We start from the raw sequence: 19,925 nt of genomic DNA on the forward strand, positions 1-19,925 counted from the left end.
AAACCCTGGATTTGCCCGGTCAAGGCACAGACTACAAGCAGTTGAAGAACAACTAAAGTGGAGCAACTATGAGTTGATACTTTTTGCCCCCCCCAAAAAAATCAATAATAAAATTTTAAAAAATATATCACAGGTCCTGGCCAGGTGGCACAGTGGCTAGATTGTTGTTTTGGTGTGCAGAAGTTGCTGGTTAGACCCTCGGTAGTGACACATACGTGAAGCAACCAATGAATGCACAACTAAGTGGAACAATGAAATGGAATGAGTTGATGCTTCTCTCTCTCTCCTATCCTCTCTTTGTCTTTCTTTCTCTCCCTTCCTCTCTTTCTCTCAGATCAATGGAAAAAAATTTTAAAAAAAATCTCATGGAGGATGTATGAATATTTTGCCTGACCTGTGGTGGCACAGTGGATAAAGCATCAACCTGGCACGTTGAGGTCACCAGTTCAAAACCCTGGCTTGCCTGGTCAAGGCACATATGGGAGTTGATGCTTCTTGCTCCCCCCTTTATTTCTCTCTTTCTCTCTCTCCTCTCTCTAAGATTGAATTTTAAAAGTTAAAAAAAAGAGAGAGAGAGAGGATGTATTTTGTTAGTTTTCCTAAATCCTTTTTGGAAGGAGCTAAGGCACAATAGCTAAGACTGGCCTTGGTTTGGATCTGTAAAGTGGGCAGTCACTGTTCTCCCTGAGTCCTCAGTGTAGTGTCCTGGGATTTCCAGGACCAGGGGTCCCTTCTATCATTTCTTGAGTTAGGTCAGAGAGTGACTCCTGGCCCCTTCTCAAGGCTGAACTGGGTCCGGAAGTTGTGCCAGCACCCGAGCTGTGTGAAGAGAGGAAAAAGCTGCACCTGGCGCCCCAGGGGTGGGAGTGGGGGTGGGGTGAGGCTTTGAGTCACCGCTCTCGGAAATCCTGCCGCATTTCATAGCTGTCCCATTGTCACATCTAGACCTAACCTGGATGGTTCCTAGGTCCCTGGAGGGTACCTGCTACTAAGGCTGCTCAGGGTCACTGCCAGGGCTTAGACTTGCTGACATAGAAGAGTTGATTCCCTCTTTCCTTTCAAGATGGAGTCAGTATTTGGGGTCAGTTTGGAGGCCCGGCCCCCTGCCCTGGCTTGTCCCTAACCAGCTGGGCAACTCGGAAAAGCCACTTGGTATCTCTGGGCTTCAGTCCCTTCATCTGTGAAATGGGCATAAAACCCTGCTTCACAGGACTGGGAGGTGGCCTGGGAAAGCCCTTTGTTCAATACCTGGCCCAAGAAAGGCCCCTGATAGGGACTTCCCACCCTGGGCCTCCTCCTTGGACAGTAAGGAGGTTGGGTCCTGAAGGAGGCCCGGGAGTGCCATGCTGGCCCCTGCCCTCCTGCCTTCTCAGTGGTCCTCTCTGTCGGGGTCTCTGTCACTCTCTGCCCCGTGGACCCCAAGCAGTGGGGGCCTGCAACAGTTCTGCTGGCCCCTCCAATCCCATTTGTCCAGTGGGGCTCAGTCCCCGTTGTCTCATAGCAAAGCCTCTGAGCTAGTAACCTGAAGAACTTTTGTAAGCACTCTGTGAGATTTCTCCTTGGCTCCTTAAAGTGGGACTTGGGTCTGCTCTCTGACCCTAGTGCTCACCTCCTGCGGAGCCGGACCCGCAGGTGGGCCTCCCACCCAGGCCCAAGGCCTGCCGTTTGCTGTCAACTTAGTCGGGGACAACGTGTTCATTTCACAAACACCTGCTGTGCACCAGGCTCCACGCTAGGTCCTGGCCACGCAGGAGAGGCCCAGCCCAGACCCTGCGAGCCTGTGTTGTAGGTGAAGGGAATGTTTGTACACGCAGGGACAAATATGCTCTAGTATTTGTATGACAAATAAACTCTTCACCTTTATCCAAAGTGTCACTGACTCCACAGCCTCTCTTGGTCACTCAGCATTTTAATTTACAGATAACAATTGCCATAGGACACCTAGGGGCATTAGCGTGTGCGTGCGTGCGTGTATGTGGGTGTGCGTGGGTGTGGGTATGTGTTAAGCGGGACCCTCATTCTTATAAAGCTTGGGGTCTACTGTTTTAGATCGTCTTCCATCCTTATAGGTGGGGGAACTGAGGACCAGAGAGAAGCAGTGACCTGTCTCAGGCAGAGTCCCCTTCAGGGCCCAGGTAGCCTGGAGTCCAGGTGTCAAATCTGGGTCTTAGGTGAAACACTCTTGAGAGATCCTAACCCATCAGCAAACAGGTGCAGTAGCCAGAATGGAGGCAGGAGCTGTGGGTGGAGAATAAACAGGTTCTGTCTGCTGCCAAGGTCTGATGGCTGCCAGCAGCCTTCTTCTCCCTTTTGCCAATGGCCTGGGCCATGTGGCTTATTGGCCCTGCACGTTTAAGCCACATTCATCTTCCAGAGCTCCCTGCTGTCCCTTTTCCCACTCTGCCCCCAGTGGTCCTTCATGTGGTCCTTCATGTGGCCTGGATCTTAAAGAACCCTGCCCCACCCTATCCCCACCCCAGGCTTCATCAAACTCCCTCGGCCCTTCCCCCGTGCCCTTAGGATTCTTCTGTGACTCTCCAGTCACTGTCTCTTATCATAACCGGTGGTGGGTAGGTCAGGCCTAGGCTCAGCCTTGTACCCTCCTTTCTCTTCTCTTTTTAACTTAAAAACAAACAAATTTCAATAAGAAAAAATTAATATATTCTTCTCCCTGCAATGAGTGATTTCATCCTTTTAAAAGTAAGTGAGGATGGAAACAAGCGGGTATGGGTTCCACTTGGCTTCTGTCATGGACAGGAGCAGCCAGGGGACTTGGGGGGTGGAGGCTGTAGCACAGCTGTGAAGACAAGCACAGGGAGCTGCCAGGTCAGGGAAGGACATGAGGGGCACCACGAGGCCTTGCCAGGCCTGAACCTACAAGGGGAATATGAGTGACACCAGAATAGAGCACGGTGCCCCAGGGACCAACAAGCTTTAGGAGGAGGAGGATGTTGAAAGGCGGTAGGGCTGCCGATGGTGCTGGGCGGGGCTAAGTCTGATGGACCAGCAGAGAAGTCTATGGTACAAACCAGCATCCTTTGTCCCCTAGATCCTGACAGCAGAATGAGGTGGATGACCACACCAGGTAACATTGCTCAGGTCTCAGGTAGCAGCCACAGTGTTCTGTAACTCCCTGGAGTCTCCTATGAACTCTCCTATGCCCCATTCCTTTAACAACAGGAGGACACAGTGCTTAAAGCGGTTGTCACGGCTCAGGAACCACTTCGCCACTTGGTCATTTTCTTCTTTTTGGGAGTATCCCAACCTCAGTCCCCCAGCTCATCCCCATTCTCCGGTGTAGCTTTGGACTCCTTGTCCTTGCCCAACAAAGGGACACTGGACAGGTAGCCTCACTCTCACCCTAACTCACTCATATCTGCTTTGGGGCATTTTCTGCTTCAACGACCACCTCTCCTGCAGACTCACTGAAAGAGAGAACCTGGGAACAGGTCAAAGTCTCTGACTGGCTCTCCAGGAAGGCACCGCTGTGCCCTCGATTCATTCGTGATCTCTGGCAAATCTAAAGCCACCATCGAAACACCAACACTGGACTGAACTCCTCGCTATGGCAATAGATTGGCTCCCTCTTGGCTGCCCGAGCTGGACCAGGGAGCTTAAGTGCCTACTGGCTTTTTCCTTTTTGTTTGGATCTTACCTCACATTTTCAGAGAAGTTCGCAAGGATTGTGCAAAACAGGAACTCTCCTGTCACCTGTACCCAGATTCTCCAACCAGTAACACTTGTCACATATACTTTTCCTCTAATAGATACAGAGATATATCCAGCTAGAGCAGGGGTCCCCAAACTACGGCCCACGGGACGCATGCGGCCCCCTGAGGCCATTTATCTGGTCCCCGCTGCACTTCCAGAAGGAGCACCTCTTTCATTGGTGGTCAGTGAGAGGAGCATAGTTCCCATTGAAATATTGGTCAGTTTGTTGATTTAAATTTACTTGTTCTTTATTTTAGATATTGTATTTGTTCCCATTTTGTTTTTTTTTGTTTTTGTTTTTTTTTTCATTTTTTTCTGAAGCTGGAAACAGGGAGAGACAGTCAGACAGACTCCCGCATGCGCCCGACCGGGATCCACCCGGCACGCCCACCAGGGGCGATGCTCTGCCCACCAGGGGGCGATGCTCTGCCCATCCTGGGCGTTGCCATATTGCGACCAGAGCCACTCTAGCGCCTGAGGCAGAGGCCACAGAGCCATCCCCAGCGCCCGGGCCATCTTTGCTCCAATGGAGCCTCGGCTGCGGGAGGGGAAGAGAGAGACAGAGAGGAAAGCGCGGCGGAGGGGTGGAGAAGCAAATGGGCGCTTCTCCTGTGTGCCCTGGCCGGGAATCGAACCCGGGTCCTCCGCACGCTAGGCCGACGCTCTACCGCTGAGCCAACCGGCCAGGGCCCATTTTGTTTTTTTTACTTTAAAATAAGATATGTGCAGTGTGCATAGGGATTTGTTCATAGTTTTTTTTATAGTCCGGCCCTCCAACGGTCTGAGGGACAGTGAACTGGCCCCCTGTGTAAAAAGTTTGGGGACCTCTGAGCTAGAGGGTTTCTTGGAGGGACTATTGTAAATTAGCTGCGACACCATGCCTCCTTACTCCTCAATATCTCAGCGTCTTTCCTAAGAACAAGGACATTTACTCACATAATCACAGTACAATTCTCAAAACTGGTAAATGTATCATCAACACAGTGTTACTATTTAATTCACAGCTCACATTTAAATTTTGCCATTTGTCCTTCAGGCCAAGTTCAAATCCAGGACCATGCATTGCACTTAGTTGTCATCTCTCTCTCTTTTAAAAAATATTCTTTGTTGCCTTATGTTTTCTTTGTCTTTTTCCTCCTATTTTTGTATTCTTTTATTTTCCTATTTTTGTATTCTTTTTTTTTTAATTGAATTCAGAGAAAGAAAGGGAGAGAGAGGGAGACTGGTTCTGTATATGCCCCGGCCAGGGATCGAACCAGCAACCGCTGCGTTGCAGGATGATGCTCCAACCAAATGAGCCATCCAGCCAGGGCAGCTGCTGTGTCTCTTTAGTCTCTTTTAAACTGCCATTCTTTGTCTTTCATGATCTTAACTTTTTTTCAAGAGTGGAGGCAAGTTATTTAGTAGAATGTCCCTTTTCTAATTTAACTATGATACTTGGTTATGGTTGTATTTGCAAGGTTAATGCACTGTAACTCAGTTTTGACTTTTGTAATTAATAGTAAGTGTGAGGGTGATACTTTGAAACTCTGTAAATATCCTGTTCCTGGTTCTCATTTGATTTGACCTCTATTGATGATTAATTGGCCGATCAATCACTACTGAGCATCTTGCAAGATGATTCTCCATTTTCTACAGTGATTACTTAGCATTTAACATAAGGGAGAGCTTTGACTTCTCCTCCATTTATTTATTCATTTATGGACTCATAGACTCTTATCTTATACATGAATATTCTACTATTAAAATGATTTGTTTTGACCTGACCTGTAGTGGCGCAGTGGATGAAGCGTTGACCTAGAAAGCTGAGGTCACCGGGTTGAAACCTCAGACTTGCCAAGTCAAGGCATATATGGGAATTGATGCTTCCTGCTCCTTTCCCTTCTCTTTCTCTCTCTCTCTCTTTCTCTCTCCTTTCTAGAATGAATAAATAAATCTTTAAAAAGTTATTTATTTTGAAGTTCACATTGCCCCAAATTTAGCTGGTGAAACCCCCTTCAAGCTGGCTCCTGTATCCTTTGACTAGTCCTCATCATTTCTTAAACACTTGCTTTCTGGCAGAAGATGTTCCAGGCTCATCTTGTGCTCGTCTTGCTCAGCCCTGCAATCAATCACTTCCCCAAAGAGCTTTTCCTTTTTGCGTAGAATGGTATTTAGAAACCAAGATCTTGGCACTGCGTGTGTTCATTCCTTTTGAGCTATTTTTGTTTCTGGGCCCTTTCAGAGGACAGAGCTTCCAAATAGAAATAAAACTATGTAAGACTCATTGTCACACACAGTTACATCGGTTTCTGTCTTCATCTGTCTAAACCCCACAAGTTCATGGTGCTATCTTCAATTTCAATTCAGGATACCTTCTAGCCTTCCGTCTTTCCGTATTCAGAACCCGTTTCTCTCATAGTGAGAACCTAACTTCCGTTATCCACAATATATTTTTTTGGGGGTATTTTCATTCCTATAAATCACAGAAAAGTATTTTCAGGATTGCTAGCCTATCCCACTGCAAAAAGTAAAGGTTAATATTTGCCGTTCTTTGGTGTGTTCAGTCTGAGGGTATCTGCATAGTCTAAGTCCAATGTTCAAAAGCTCCCTATTTGGTGTGGCTACATGATTATTTTGAAATATAGCTCATTTGTTTTTGCTTGTATGCCATTTGCAGTTTTTTTTTCTTTAATGCTTGATGATTTTTTTTGTAGTGTACAAAAGATTAAAGTGGTTCCAAAGTCAAATTTATATATAAAGGTAAACTCAAAGAAGTGTCGCTCTCCACCCCTTCTGTTCATCCCCACTGACCCCTTGCAAAGTACCAACACTTAGTTCAAGGCTTATCTTCTTAGTCTTTTTCTGTCTCTAAAAAAGAAGGGGAAAAAGGAGACATGTGAATATTTTCTTATTTCCCCTTATTTCTTATACAAAGGGCAGCATTCTATGTAGACTGTCCTGCACTTTGCACTTATCACTTAACCATACATTTAGAAAGCACAGTATAGCAGTCCCTGGAGTGCCTCCTCATTCCAGGATCTTTTCTCTGAGGCACAGGCTCTCCTGGGAGCCTCTGGGACCGGCATGCCACTGCATCCACCCATGCCACCTGCGGCTCCCTATCTACTTGTCGCTCACATTCCTCTCCACCCGGAAGCCCCAGGGTGCCCCAAACTCCCCCAGCCTGATGGCCCACCTGACTCACTCACTGTGCTCTTAGCCTGACTCACTGCATCTGTGGGGTCCCCGTCTCCAGCCTCGTTACACTCAGCCTTCCAGGGTCCCTGGAGAAGTGCTGCTCTGTCCTGGTTCCTGCAGAGAGGCCACCCCTCCCTAAGTCATGAACCACCATGCTTTTCAGCTGGGTCCCTGTGAAGCTTAGGCTCCCCCATCTCCACTTCCTGCCCCCACCCTTCTCTCTTGCCAGGGCAACAAGGAAGCTGGCAAAATCCTTGCTCGGCCTTTCAGTGGCTGAACTCACAGTTTTCGTCTCAGTTTCTTCATCTGTAGGATGGGGCCAGCAATATGGCTTATCCTACAGGACTGTTGCGAAGATAACATAAAATGACCAAGGCAAAGCGCTCAGCCCAGTGACAGGGAGGAGGGAAACCCAGAGGATTGTTGTTAGCCTTCAGAGTGCCCCTCCCCCCTCAGTGAGCCTCTCCTGGGCCTCTGGCCTCACCTCCAAGGAGAGAGGTCTCCAGGGGCTCTGCACTCTGAAGAAAATTATGTGAGTCTGGGGTCTGCCCCACTGGCTTGCCTCCCACTCAGTCAGAGTGGTGCAGCTCCAGTCCGGCTGACCTGGGCTGGGGTCCAGCTCTGCTGCTGAGCCTAGCTGTGCCCCCTTCCCTTCTTTTGAGCCCCTGAGGTATACATCCTCTGCTTTATGTTGTTCATTTCCCGTTCCTCTCTCTATTTCCCTTGCCTTCTACTCCCCATAGGCAGACTCTAATATATGAAATGTGTGACCTTCAAACCCACCTTCCAGACAGCTAATACATTATTCAAAAGAACACAGTAATGCTCTGGGAGTGTCCACACAAATGGTATCACGAAATAAACCTCACTCATCTTTGGCCCATCACTTCTAAGGACATTCCATGGGCTGACCCTTGTGGCTACTCATCCATCCCTGGGCAGGAAATAGTGTACAACCCACCACCGCAGTCAACACTGCCCCCCTCCCTGCCTTCTCCCACTACCTTTGTGAGCATATGGGGAAATTTCTCTGGGGTACTTCATTTCACTGGCTGCCCAGGCTTGATGTCCTGAGTGTTACCCACCGCCCCCCCCCCCGGTTTACAGGGTGTGGGCAAGTTTTCTTGGAGGCATTTCCTGGCTGTGCTGGTGGTTGGGGTCCCCAACTGAACAGGGGCACAGTGGTCCACTCACGCTGCTTTGTGAAGGTGACTGCACAGAAAGCACTACACTGTGTGGTGCCTGCTGCTCCTGCCTCCAGCCAGCCAGCAGGGCCGGGCAGTTGATGGGGAGTCCATGTTTGTGGGCACAGAGGTCAGAGCAGAAAGGTCTCCGTAAGTCCTCAAACCCAAGCCTCTCATATTATACTGAAAAGCCACAGCCCAGAGAGGATGAGGAGTTTGGGCAAAGTTCGCAGGGGATGGAGACGGAGTCTGGAGCCAGGATCCCCTGCCTCCCACGGCTCTCCCTGGACCCTGAACCAGCACAGCTGCAGAATGGAGTCTGGTCTGACTCCCAAAAACCAGGCGTTTTGTGTCCAACTCTGACATTTGCTGTCTATAACTTTTCCTCCTGCCCTCCGTTTTCACAAGGGTCAAATAATGCTTCTATTGAGACTACCAGAGATCAGGCAAGAGTTTGTCCCAGTCCCGGGGAAATCTGGGACCATGATCCTGACCTAGGGCAGGCATGTGGGGGTGGCGCCAGGGCACCCACGGCAAGCCGGCGCTTCTGGGGCACACCTGGAGCACACCTGGAGGAGAGGGGGTGGTCTCAGCCCGGGGACCTCATTGGCTGGGGCGAGGAATGATGCAGCCCAGGGGACTCGACGCAGCACCGGGGGCGGGGCCCGGGCTCTACCTCCAGAACTTCACCTCTGGGCCGCCGCACCCCCAGCTCCACATTAGACCCGTGAGGCTTCTGCGTCCTGCGCTCCATCCCGGCAGCGTCCGCCACGGATCCCCCTTCCTGGCTCTACTCGACCCTGTCCCGTTCCGACCCCGCTGCCATGAGCCGCTTCGAGGAAGAGGGCAGCTGGAACCTGTCCTTCAGCGGCGCGGGCTTCCTGGGCCTCTACCACGTGGGCGTGACTCACTGCCTGAGGGAGCGCGCCCCGCGCCTCCTCCGGGGCGCCCGCCGCGTCTATGGCTCCTCATCCGGGTCGCTCAACGCCCTCTGCCTCATCATGGACAAACCATCTGGTGCGTCTGGGAACAGCGCGGGTCAGGAGGGCTGGGGATCTCGCAAGCTCCAACAGAAGCTGATTCGGACGGGAGGGGGTGGGTGCGGAGGGAGCACGGTGCTTGGCGCCCTGCCCAGCGGTTTTTACACCCAGCACACTCCCGTTTATTCCTATGAGACTCGGGACTATGGGTACCACCATTTCACAGAAGAGAGATCCGAGGTGTAGAGTTAGGAAGACTGTTCACAAGGTCACTTGGGGACAAAAGGTGGGACCCATCATTTGAACGCAAGACTGGGCAGGGCTTGTAAATTTTGAGAAGAGGGCAGGACCCCTTCACTCCCCGCAGCCAGGTGGCAGGCTCCCTGGTGGCTGAGGACCCTGTCCTGGTGCCTGCAGTCTTCAGCTGCTCCCATCTCCTGAGTCTGGCCAACAAGGTGAATCAGCTGAGCCTGGGCATCTTCCACCCTGCCTTTGATCCCATCGAGCACATCAAGCAAGAGCTGCAAGACTTCCTGCCCCCTGACATTCACATCCTGGCCTCCCAGCGCCTGGGCATCTCGCTGACCCGCTGGCCTGACGGCAGCAACTTCATTGTCACGGACTTTGCCAACCGCGATGAGGTCATCCAGGTGAGCAGGTAGTGGGCGCCAGGGCCTGGGGGCAGGCCAGGGCCTGGGGGCAGGCCAGTAGGCTTCATCTCCTACCAGAGTGACTTCCAGGAACTTCCCAGGGGCACACACATCTGCAAGGTAGGGGGTGGTGGTAAACTTGCAGCCCCCTAGTTGACAAGTGAGGTAGTTGAGAGGCAGAGAAGGGCAGCAAGGTGTATATGGAAACTTCCCGCTTGCTCACACGGAAAGTATGGTTGTGGAGAAAGGAAAGTCGGGCTTTTTTAGTCAGAGCCCCTCCCCCCCCCCTTAGGGGCTGCTCTTTCCAGAGAGATGCCTGCCTAGCCCCTTCCCCACCTTGGTTCTCCAAGCGCATTTTGATGTAGTGAGCAAAAATTTACTGAGCATCTATTATGTGCCCTTTACCATTCCAGGCACTGTGACTGTAACAGGGAATTACATAAATCGAAATGTTGCCTAAAACTTGGGGCTTCCAGTCTGATGTGTGTGGGTTATAGATAATGACCACATCTGCGATTAATTAAGAAAATTCAATATTGAAATAAAACGAGGATATGACAGAGAGCCATATGGTCAAAACAAACAAACAAACAAGAACGTAGGGGCAGAAGGTAGGGGTGCTCAGACAGATAGGGAGACAGGTACTGCCCTGTGCTTCCCCCACTGCAGCTTGGCCCACCCTCCGCATTGGGTCTGCATCTTCCACCCAGACTGGGGCCCCTGATGCAGAATCTGCCTTCATCTGGGTGCCCCCAGCACCCAGCGCAGTGCCTGTCTCTGAGGCTGTGAGACCTGAATTCTTACTGTGTGCATGGAGAGGCTGGTCCCTTCCTTCAGGCTGATGTCCACAGCTTCCCAAGGAGGCCAGCTGGGGACCTTAAACTGCATTTCACTATCTTTGCCTATGTAGCACATAGTACAGGGCCTGGCACATAGGTTCTCAGTAAGCATTAGCTGCTGTCGCTTTTATTATTAATCTGTGAGAACAAGGGGCTCACCTGCATCTCCATCTGGTCAGAGCTAGGATAGATTCTGCATCTCTCAGAGAGGACTGGAGGGGAGTTTCCAAGGTTCCGTGAGACAAGGCTCTGTGCTCCGTGAGTTTGATAAGCTCTAGGCTAGTCACTAGAGTGATTTTGCCCTTTGGGCCATTTGGCAGCACTGTAGACATTTGGGGGTGTCACAACTGTGTGTGTTTCTGCACACATATGCATGTGTGTGCACATGAATTCATGTGTGTGCATGTATACACCACTAGTATCTAGTGGGTAGAGGTCCTGGTACACATCCTTCAATGCACAGGACAGCGCCCCCACACTCCACAGCAGAGAATTATCCAGCTCAAATTCCAATAGCATCAGGTGCTATGCCAGGGTCTTTTTTACTTCAGGACTTACCAGAGCCTCTCCTGGGAAGAGTTAGGCAGTGTTTTCCAAGTGGGTAGAGAAGTCAGAGTTTCTTGTTTGAGGTGCATCTGGTTGGAATCAGTATCCAAGGAACACTGGGAGGCATCCCTAGATTCCTGGTGGAGCATTCCTGCCAGACTGTTGAAAGAGAAACAGTACCTGGTGCCTCTTTCCTTGGGGAAAGAAACCCCAGCAGCATACTCAAGTCAGCAAGGGTCCCGGCAGCAGGAAGAGGAGGGTGGATGTCGAAACAGGCCTGTGTTCACATCCCTTCTTAACTTTGAGAACTTGGCTGGGATCCAGCGCATCCTGGGGCCTCAGTTCTCTCCCCTGGACACAGGACAAATAACATCCACCTTGTAGGCTATTATGGGATTAGAGGTGGAGCTCAGAGGAGGTTCTGAGAACAAGGAGCTTGAACAACTGTTTCCGCTGACTCTTGTCTTCCCAGGCTTTGGTCTGTTCCCTGTATTTTCCCTTCTACTGCGGGATGATCCCCCCCCAATTCAGAGGGGAGGTAAGTGGCCGAGCCCCCCCACCCCCACTCTGCAGCCCGAGGCACCTGCTGGTGAGAGATATGAAGGTGAAAGGCACCAATACTCCTTGAGTACCTACTGTGTGCCAGCCTTCCCCCTGCCCCCAGGGTACTCAAAGCAAACCTGGGCTGGAATGGACTTAGTGCCTCAGGCGCAGCCTCAGGGGTCACTGGCTGCAGCCCACTCTTGGTGTGTGGCCCCATGGTGGTGTGGCAGGAGGGCAGGCATCCTGAGGGTACCACTGCCCATCCCAATTGCAGCGATACTTCGATGGGGCTCTGAGCAACAACTTGCCCTTTGCGGACTGCCCCTCCACCATCACTGTGTCGCCCTTCCCTGGGACAGTGGACATCTGCCCCCAGAGCACCTCAGCCAGCATGTTCGAGCTGAACGCCTTCAATTCCAGCTTCCAGATCTCCACCATGAACTTCTTCCTGGCATTTACTTGCCTTGTAGCTCCCAGCTCCGAGGTAGGTCTGGCCCCGGCTTCCAGCCTTGAAGCTGTTAGAGCCTTGCAATGATCAAGGGCCCCGGAAGTCAGACTGTTATCCTCTCTGCTTCTCAGGGAAGTACCTCACAGCTCAGAGAGTTTAAGTGACTTGTTTAAAGCCTCACAGCCTAGAAGTTGCAAAGCCAGGTTTCAAATCCTGAGCTAGCCTGGTCCCATGCATCTAACTGCTGCCCTAGACTGTGGCCAAATTGACCCTCTGTGTGAAGGCGAAGCACAAGCTGAGAAAAAATGTAAAACAGACCCACATTTTCTGGTTTTTGCCCCTCAGTATTTATGGAAAGTAGCTAATTTGACAACAGTTTATCATCATAACACGCTCCTCCACCCCAACCATGCCCTGGCTCTTTCCTATTTCTTCACGCCTTTTATGGTTGTGTAGAGTTTTATAGACAAGTCACGTTTATTTTCTCTGATCCTTCAGAGGATGGAGTGAACAGACCACCTCAGCCCCATCTTACAGACAGGTAAACCGAGGTGCTCAGAGAGGCGGTGTGGTGTCCTCAGGTCACACAGTCAGGGAGAAGCAGAGCTGCTTCTGGACCTGCAGATGCCTCTTCTCCACTAGTGGGGCTCTGAGCGGGACAGACGGGCCCGGGCCCCAGGTCGCTTCTGTCATCTCAGGCTGGTACTGGAAATAATCAAAGGGCAAAGAGATCCATCATCCATTGACCTGAAGGAAACCAGGCAATGTCCCAGGCAGCTTGGGCCAGAAGAGGGAGCTACGGCCAGAGAGGGGAGGGGCTGGCACAAGGGTACCCTAACCAGGGAGTCACAGAGAAAGGAAGTAATGTGAAACAGCAGATCCATTCACCTGCAGTCCTCTGGCCTTCCCTGCTCAGTGCTGGGCCTCCCCGGGGTCCTTGAGCCTTTCTAGGGGGTCTCTTGGGGAGAATAAGCTGGAATCACTTCTGGTTGAAGACACATCTTTAGTCTGTGACCATTAGCTTGAGGGACGGTCCTTGCCTTCCCCATTGCACCCTGACCTGTGTGTTGGCAGGTTGTGGTTCAGTACTGCAAGCAAGGCTACCTGGATGCCCTAAGGTTCCTGGAGAGACGCGGTAGGTGACAGCCACCACAGGAGCTGGGGTCACGCCCACGTGGATCCTGCCTCTTGGGCATTGGAAGTTTTGTGGACCTTGGCTCCCTCATTCTCTTCCTCAACATCTGTTCTGTGCTTGGCCTGAGCGGGGTGCTGGGAACCCAGAGAGGAATCACACATGTGTCCCGCTATCAAGCTGTCCATCCACAGCCTTGTTCAGGGGGTCAGATCAGAGAGAGACATCTGGATGGGATGTTCAGGACTATGGGAGCCCAGAGGAGGCATCTGACCCTGCCGGTGGGGGGGGGGGGAGTGGGCAAGGATGGCTTCCTGGAGGTGGAGACAGATAAACTGGATTTTTTCTAGTTAGGGAGATGATGGAAAGGTTGAAGACAGTAAGGAAAAGGACATTCTAGTCACAGAGAAGATGAGCAAGAGCAAAGGAACAGAGGCCAGCACCTTGAGGAAACATAACTTAGTATAGCTGTAGGGTGTGTGTGTGTGTGTGTGTGTGAGAGAGAGAGAGAGAGAGAGAGAGAGAGTATATTCAGTGGGTGGGCCAGAGAGGACTTGAATGTCACCCCTTAGGGCAATGCTCTTCAAGGTGCTAGAGTGAGATTTGAACCCAAATTGGCCCAAACTTGTGTCCTTGAGCCCCTCCCCCACACATATGTGACCCCAAACACACAGCAGCAAAGCAGCATTTGCTGAGTACTCACCACGTGCCAGGCCTGGGCTTGAGCTTTAAGTATTCACCTAATTCTCAGAAAACTGTTATCAAGCAGGCTTTCATTTTCCTCATTCCCAGAGAGGGCAACCGAGGCATGGAGCTGTTAGGTCACATAGCTAACAGGTAGTAGAGCCAAAATTTAAACCCTGCACTGGGTCTGCAGGATCTGGCTCTGATTAACCAGTAGAAAGTGAAGAAGAAAAATTCTAAAAGGAAAAAAGAAACAAGGAAAAAGGAAGTGCACAGGAAACAGAGCGGGGTGGAGCTGGGGGAAGGCTGGAAAGCGTGGTTCTGGATGAGCCGCGGGTCCGTCCTGTGATGAGTGGGTCCTCAGAGCTGAGTTTGAGTGCTGATCAGTGCAGATAGTATGGACAGCGAGGAGAGCTGGGGCTGTCATTGTCACTGGGACCTGCAGTCCTTTGGCCTGGGAAGCTCCGATGTGCTGATCTATCATATTCATCCTCTCACTTGACCCAGGACTCACCAAGGAGCCGGTGCTGTGGACGTTGGTGTCTAAGGAGCCCCCAGCCCCAGCTGATGGGACCCAGGACACTGGTTATGACAGAGACCAGAAGTCGGGCCTGTTGCTCAACTGGGCAGTGCCTAACGTGCTGGTCAAGGACGTGCCCAACTTTGAGCAGCTCTCTCCAGAGCTGGAGGCTGGTACTGCCCTTCCTTCCTGCTCTAGCTCACCTAGCAGGTGCCCTGCACTCAGGGCTTGGGGCCAGGATCCTGCCCTGAAGCTGATCATGGTCTGGAAGAGGACGGGACCTTTTCTGAGTGCCTGCTAAGTGCCAGGCCTGGTGCCAAGAAGCTCTTACATGTTGTCCCTCACTCCTCACCACACTGTGGGCCTAAGTGTTTTTTCTCACTCCATTTCAATGATGAGGAAACTGAAGCTCAGAGAGAGGAAGTGATTCCCCAGCATCTCAGAGCCTGCAGCTGGGAGGTTCAAACCCAAGTCTGTGCCCGAGAGAGCCAGGTCTTTGCCCACTGGCCGGAAAAGGACAGGAAGTACTGAGGGACGCGGGAGAGGCACATATGGAGGGTCTAGACTCATTTCATCCTCTGAGCACTACTCTGGGGGTAGTACTGAACTGTCCCCATTGTACAGATGCAGACACCATAACACAGAGAGGTTAAGCGACTCACCAAAGGTCATGTAACTAGCAAATGGCAGAACCAGGAATTCTACTCTGAATCATTTAGCCTGTTCTGCTCAGTGACTTAAATGTCACAGTTGCAATACAGGAAAGTACAGGGTCCCACAGACATGTGGAATAGTACTGGTGGGGGAGGGGTGAATTAGAGCAGCATCTATGTGAGACATGAAAGAAGGAGTTGGCCAGGCAAAGGGAGGGGGAAGACAAGGGTCCAGGCAGAGGACATAGCAAATGCAAATGTCCTGGGGTGGTGTGGAGGGGAAAACGCCAGAGGCCCCTGAGGCTGTAATTTAGTGGTTGAGGGACAGAGTAGCAGAGATGAGCTTAGGGAGGCTAGAAGGTTTGGGCAGGTGGCCTAGAAGAGAAAATTGGGGCCACTGAGGGTTTACTAGGGGCAATCTCTCCTTTTTAGCATTCACTGCTACTCTGAACTTTAGGCCCAGTGATTATCGCAGCTAGCTGGGCAGACAGGCTGAAGAGGCAGGAGGTGGGAGGAGAAATGACGATGGTGAGGCCAGAGCAGAAACAATGAGGTGGGCAAGGAAACCACACCTGGGATACAGAAATGGGCTTTGGTGTGTGCTGAGCCCCAGTTTCAAGTTCTGGGCTCTGGAACTCTGACTGGCAGCATTCCCACAGCCACATGGGGGCACCAGAGAGCTCATACTTTGATGGGACAGTCTTTTCCCCTCCCTTCCCCACATGCCCAAGGGAATTGTCATCTGTCCTGGTCTTTATAGGCATCCCCTTAATCTTCACTTACCTGCCCAAGGAAGTAGGTCTTGCCATTACAGGGGAAATAACCTAAGCTTGGGAAAGGGAAGGGAAGCGTCCTAGGACACACGGCAGGTAAATGGGAGCTACTGTGTGTAACTTGGACTATGCTGTGTGTGAACCCTCCCAGCATACATCTCTAGAAGCATTGGCCAGAGTCAGGTTGGAGGGGGTGTGCATGGCTATGCCATGGTCTGGGGCAGGGATTTAGGCTCTGGCTCTGTCCCCGGCCAGGATGCAGGTCCCTAATACACTGGTTAGTTAAGAGGATAGAAGTTTCAGAAAATGCTTATGGTCCTAGCTGCTGCCACTGCTGTGGTTGATAATATTGATGTGCTACTGTTATTGAGGGAGGTAAAGTGTGGGCACCTATCCCATCTTGAGTGGCCATATCAGACTTTCCAGAGGGGTGGGAGAGATAGAAAGAGCTGGAAGAGCCTGAGCAGGCCTTGGATCCATCCTGGCTCTGTCACTTCTTGGCCAGTCTTTAGGCAAGTCACTTCTCCACTCTGAACCTCTGTTTCCTCTTCAGTGAAAAGGGCATACCCTGTCCATTTCAGGGGTAATAATGAGAGTACACAAGCTGAAGGCCTGGCCCTCTGCTGGCTCACAGCAGGGGCCTGATCTGAGCTGTGTGTTTGCAAATGGGGGTGGGTGCAGTCTGGACTGTGTGAGGCAGAAGGGGAGCTGGCTGGAGGGGTGGGTGGGTGGCCAATGCTATGGCTTCTCTTGTAGCACTGAAGGAAGCAAGTATGAGGGATCCCAGGCCCTGGGCCCGCTTTTGCCAGTCAAGGCCCGGAAGGGTGCTGACGTACCTGCTGCTGCCCTACACGCTGCCCTTCGAGTATGCCTACTACCGGAGCAGAAGGTGAGGCCCAGCCACAGCCTGGCTGGCTTCCCATACTGCCTAGTCATAAGGGTCTTGGGGGACTGATAGGAAGGCATTGTCACAGCTTTGATCCATTGGGGGCCTCCTGGTCAGTGCCCTGGCCCCTCTCCTGTCTCTAAGACCTTTGGCCCATTGCTCCACCTGTCAAAGACTCAGAGACCATGTGTTGTTTTTGAAAATAACCTTAGGGGCTGGTCTGGTTCAGATTTCCTGTGTGGCCTGGGCCAGGTCTCTTGACCTCTCTGGGCCTCAGATTCCTTTTCTATAAAACAAGGCTCTTCCATGGCAGATAGGCTGTGGTTAAGCCCTCTCTAACCATTCTTACTCTGCTGACTAATGGATCACTCTGTGTTGTTGTTCATTTATTCTAGCAATAGTTAGTGAGGGTTTGCCCAGACCCCAGCTGGAGGCTAGGGTGGCAGCACTGCCCAGACCAGTCCCTGGCTTTGTGGAGCCTGACAGCATACAAGTCATCACACATTCGCTTATGTAACCACAGCTCTGCCTAGAGATACCTAGGGAGGCCTGCACTGGCTGTGAACCCAGATGACTCACACTAGGGGCTATCTAGTCAGGGAAGGCTGCCTGGAGGAGATAACTTTTGAGCTATCATCTGAAGGATGAATAAGAATCCACTAAGCAAAGAGAGAAGGAGGGAAGGGAGAAGCATTTCAGATGGATGGAACAGCATATGCGAAGGTCTTGGGGCAGGAGAGAGTAAGGCTTTTTTTGAGAAGTAGAAAGGGAAGCCAGCCTGACCAGGTGGTGGTGCAGTAGATAGAGCATCGGACTGGGATGTGGAGGACCCAGGTTCGAGACCCCGAGGTCGCCAGCTTGAGCGCTGGCTCATCTGGTTTGAGCAAAAAAAATCTCACCAGCTTGAGCCCAAGCTCGCTGGCTCGAGCAAGGGGTTACTTGGTCAGCTGTAGCCCCACGGTCAAGGCACATATGAGAAAGCAATCAATGAACAACTAAGGTGTCGTAACGAGAAACTGATGATTGATGCTCTCATCTCTCTCCATTCCTGTCTGTCTGTCCCTATCTATACCTCTCTCTGACTCTCTCTGTCTCTGAAAAAAAAAAAGAAAGGGAAGCCAGTGTGGCTGGAGCCTAAAGGTGGAGCACTGTCCAAGCTGGGGCTGAGGAGGCCAGAGAGGCCAGACAGCTTCGTAGCCATGTGAGGAAAGCGCTCTTATCCTGGAAGTGTTGAAGGCAGCAAAGGTTGCAGGGGCATCATGGGAGATCTACATTTTTAAAAACTCTCTATTCCCTAGAAGGTCTATGAGAGTTGGTCACAGGTCTCTTTCCTGCTGTTTAAATTGCTGGTGACCCAAAGCTGGGGGAGAGCTTCCTGCTGGCTAAGCCTCCTCATGCTGAGCAGTTAGACTGAAATCACAGGTTGAAATAAAAAAGGATAAAGGCAAATTCTAGCCTTTCCAGTTAAAAAAAAAAATCCACGTGGGAGCCCTGCTGAGGAAGCCTGCCCAGACCACAGGGAAATCATACGTAGTGCTCTCTGTAATCTACATGCAGGTGTAATAATAGAGGCAGAAGGTGCAGAGCAAGGGAGATGACAGTCCAGCTTATGCTTGCTTGTCACACTACACTGTGCCCAGTTTGAGACTCAGATTTAGAGGCCCCTCTGAGGGCAAGATGGTGTGTGTAGGGGGGTGAGGCCCTGCAGCATCCACTGAGTCCAAGAAGGTGCCGGGCCAAGAGCTTTCTTGGCCATAGTTGGATGTCCAGCCCTCTGCTGCTGCTGCAGGGCTTATGTGGGGAGCACAGGCAAGTTTGAGCATGAGAGAGCTGGGGTGGGCCGGGTATGACAGCACGGTCACTGGCTGCAGGGGTGTGGAGTGGGGAGCTGGTCTGGGGAGGAGAGGGAGGAAGGAGCAGAGATAGGGAGGAGCTTAGGAACTACAGGCGAGGTGACTGTTTATTTGGCAGGTGAGAAAACTGAGACCCAGAGAGGTTCCCTGACATGCCCAGGTCACACAACTGATGAGTGATGGGGCTAGGTTGTACCCCAAGCCAGCCTGACCCCAAAACCCAGCCCTTTCCTTTCCCAGGCTTTCCACTTGTGCCCCGTGGAGTCAACCCTAAGGGCCTGGCCACCTTCACCAAGTTCAGAGTCTGTTATGTTCCATCCCTCACTCCCTTGCGGGAGCCCCGTGGGTCTCAGTTGCTCTGTGGTAGAAACAATACCACTGGGTGTTTCTTGCCTCCATTTCCCTTCCTTCAGCCCTGGTGCCTTGGGTGCAGAGACCTCCGACTCCGCACTGGGCCGGTGGGGAGGGTGGGTTCAGCCGGGCCGGTGCTCGGGTGAAGCTGTTCCTGCCCTTTCCTCCAGGCTGGCAGTGTGGCTGCCTGATGTGCCGGCCGACATGTGGTGGATGCAGGGTATGCTGAGGAGCCTGGCCCTGTGGGTGTACTCCAGGACGAAGGACCAGCTCCTTGGGCTGGTCAGGTGAGGCGGGCAGAGGCCTGGGGCTGAGTGGGAGAAGCTGGCTTGGGTGGGGAACACTGGCTGTTTCCCTGGACCCTGGGCAGGCAGTCCGAACCATCCAAGCAGGGCCTGGATGTAGGTGTTGACCAGGCACATTGGTCAGTCTGCAGGACTCTTGGGGCAGTCACCATTCAGCTGGCACAAAGGACATCAGTCCTGCAGATGTCCCGCATCAGATGTCCAGATCCCCATCAGTCCTGCAGATGTCCCCATCAGATCTCCAGATGTCCCCACAGGCCCTATGGGAGGGTGCCTCCCCAGCCTGCCCTCCTTGCTGGCTGGAGGCCCTGAAGTCTTCCCGTCCCCACTACGCAGCTATTTGTTTTCCAGGGACACCTGCACAGCCCTTCCAGGAAGAGCTGTCCCTGGAACCTTCCTGTCACTTGCAGCTCAGCCAAAATAAGAACCCTGGACCTCCCTTCATCATTGGAGGATCGGGTAGAAGAGTGGCCTGGGGCTCACTGTGCCAGGCTGCCCGCTGGCTTCACCCTGCCCTCCACCCAGCCCTGGGCTCTGACAACTTGCCCTCACTGGCCTCTGCTTCCTCTGCAGCCCGCCGGTCACCACCCCATCTAGCCTGAGGCAGCTCCTCCTGTGGACCTTGCCAAGAAGCTCAGACTCACCCCACCCACCGGGTCTGAGGGACACCAAAGCTGGGCCAGCCCA

At 52.1% G+C, this 19,925-nt stretch overlaps 1 protein-coding gene across 1 annotated transcript; it reads left to right on the top strand.

Moving 5' to 3' along the window:
- The first annotated feature begins 8,899 nt into the window (after window positions 1-8,899).
- On the top strand, window positions 8,900-19,224 carry PNPLA5 (patatin like phospholipase domain containing 5). The gene is made up of 8 exons (XM_066253064.1): window positions 8,900-9,092; window positions 9,473-9,705; window positions 11,563-11,628; window positions 11,908-12,117; window positions 13,156-13,216; window positions 14,405-14,590; window positions 16,600-16,732; window positions 19,104-19,224. Exons 1-8 carry the CDS (start codon window positions 8,900-8,902, stop codon window positions 19,222-19,224), a joined length of 1,203 nt encoding a protein of 400 aa, XP_066109161.1.
- The last annotated feature ends 701 nt before the right edge of the window (window positions 19,225-19,925 follow it).

The sequence above is a fragment of the Saccopteryx bilineata genome, chromosome 1 (assembly GCF_036850765.1).
Source record: "Saccopteryx bilineata isolate mSacBil1 chromosome 1, mSacBil1_pri_phased_curated, whole genome shotgun sequence".
In the NCBI taxonomy this organism is placed as follows: Eukaryota; Metazoa; Chordata; class Mammalia; order Chiroptera; family Emballonuridae; genus Saccopteryx; species Saccopteryx bilineata.

Excerpts from the sequence above, each read along its gene's own strand:
- PNPLA5 (XM_066253064.1), top strand. The coding sequence starts at position 8,900 with ATGAGCCGCTTCGAGGAAGAGGGCAGCTGGAACCTGTCCTTCAGCGGC. Across the intron at positions 11,629-11,907 it reads CCCCCCAATTCAGAGGGGAG|CGATACTTCGATGGGGCTCT; the intron begins GTAAGTGGCCGA and ends TCCCAATTGCAG. Across the intron at positions 13,217-14,404 it reads AAGGTTCCTGGAGAGACGCG|GACTCACCAAGGAGCCGGTG; the intron begins GTAGGTGACAGC and ends CACTTGACCCAG.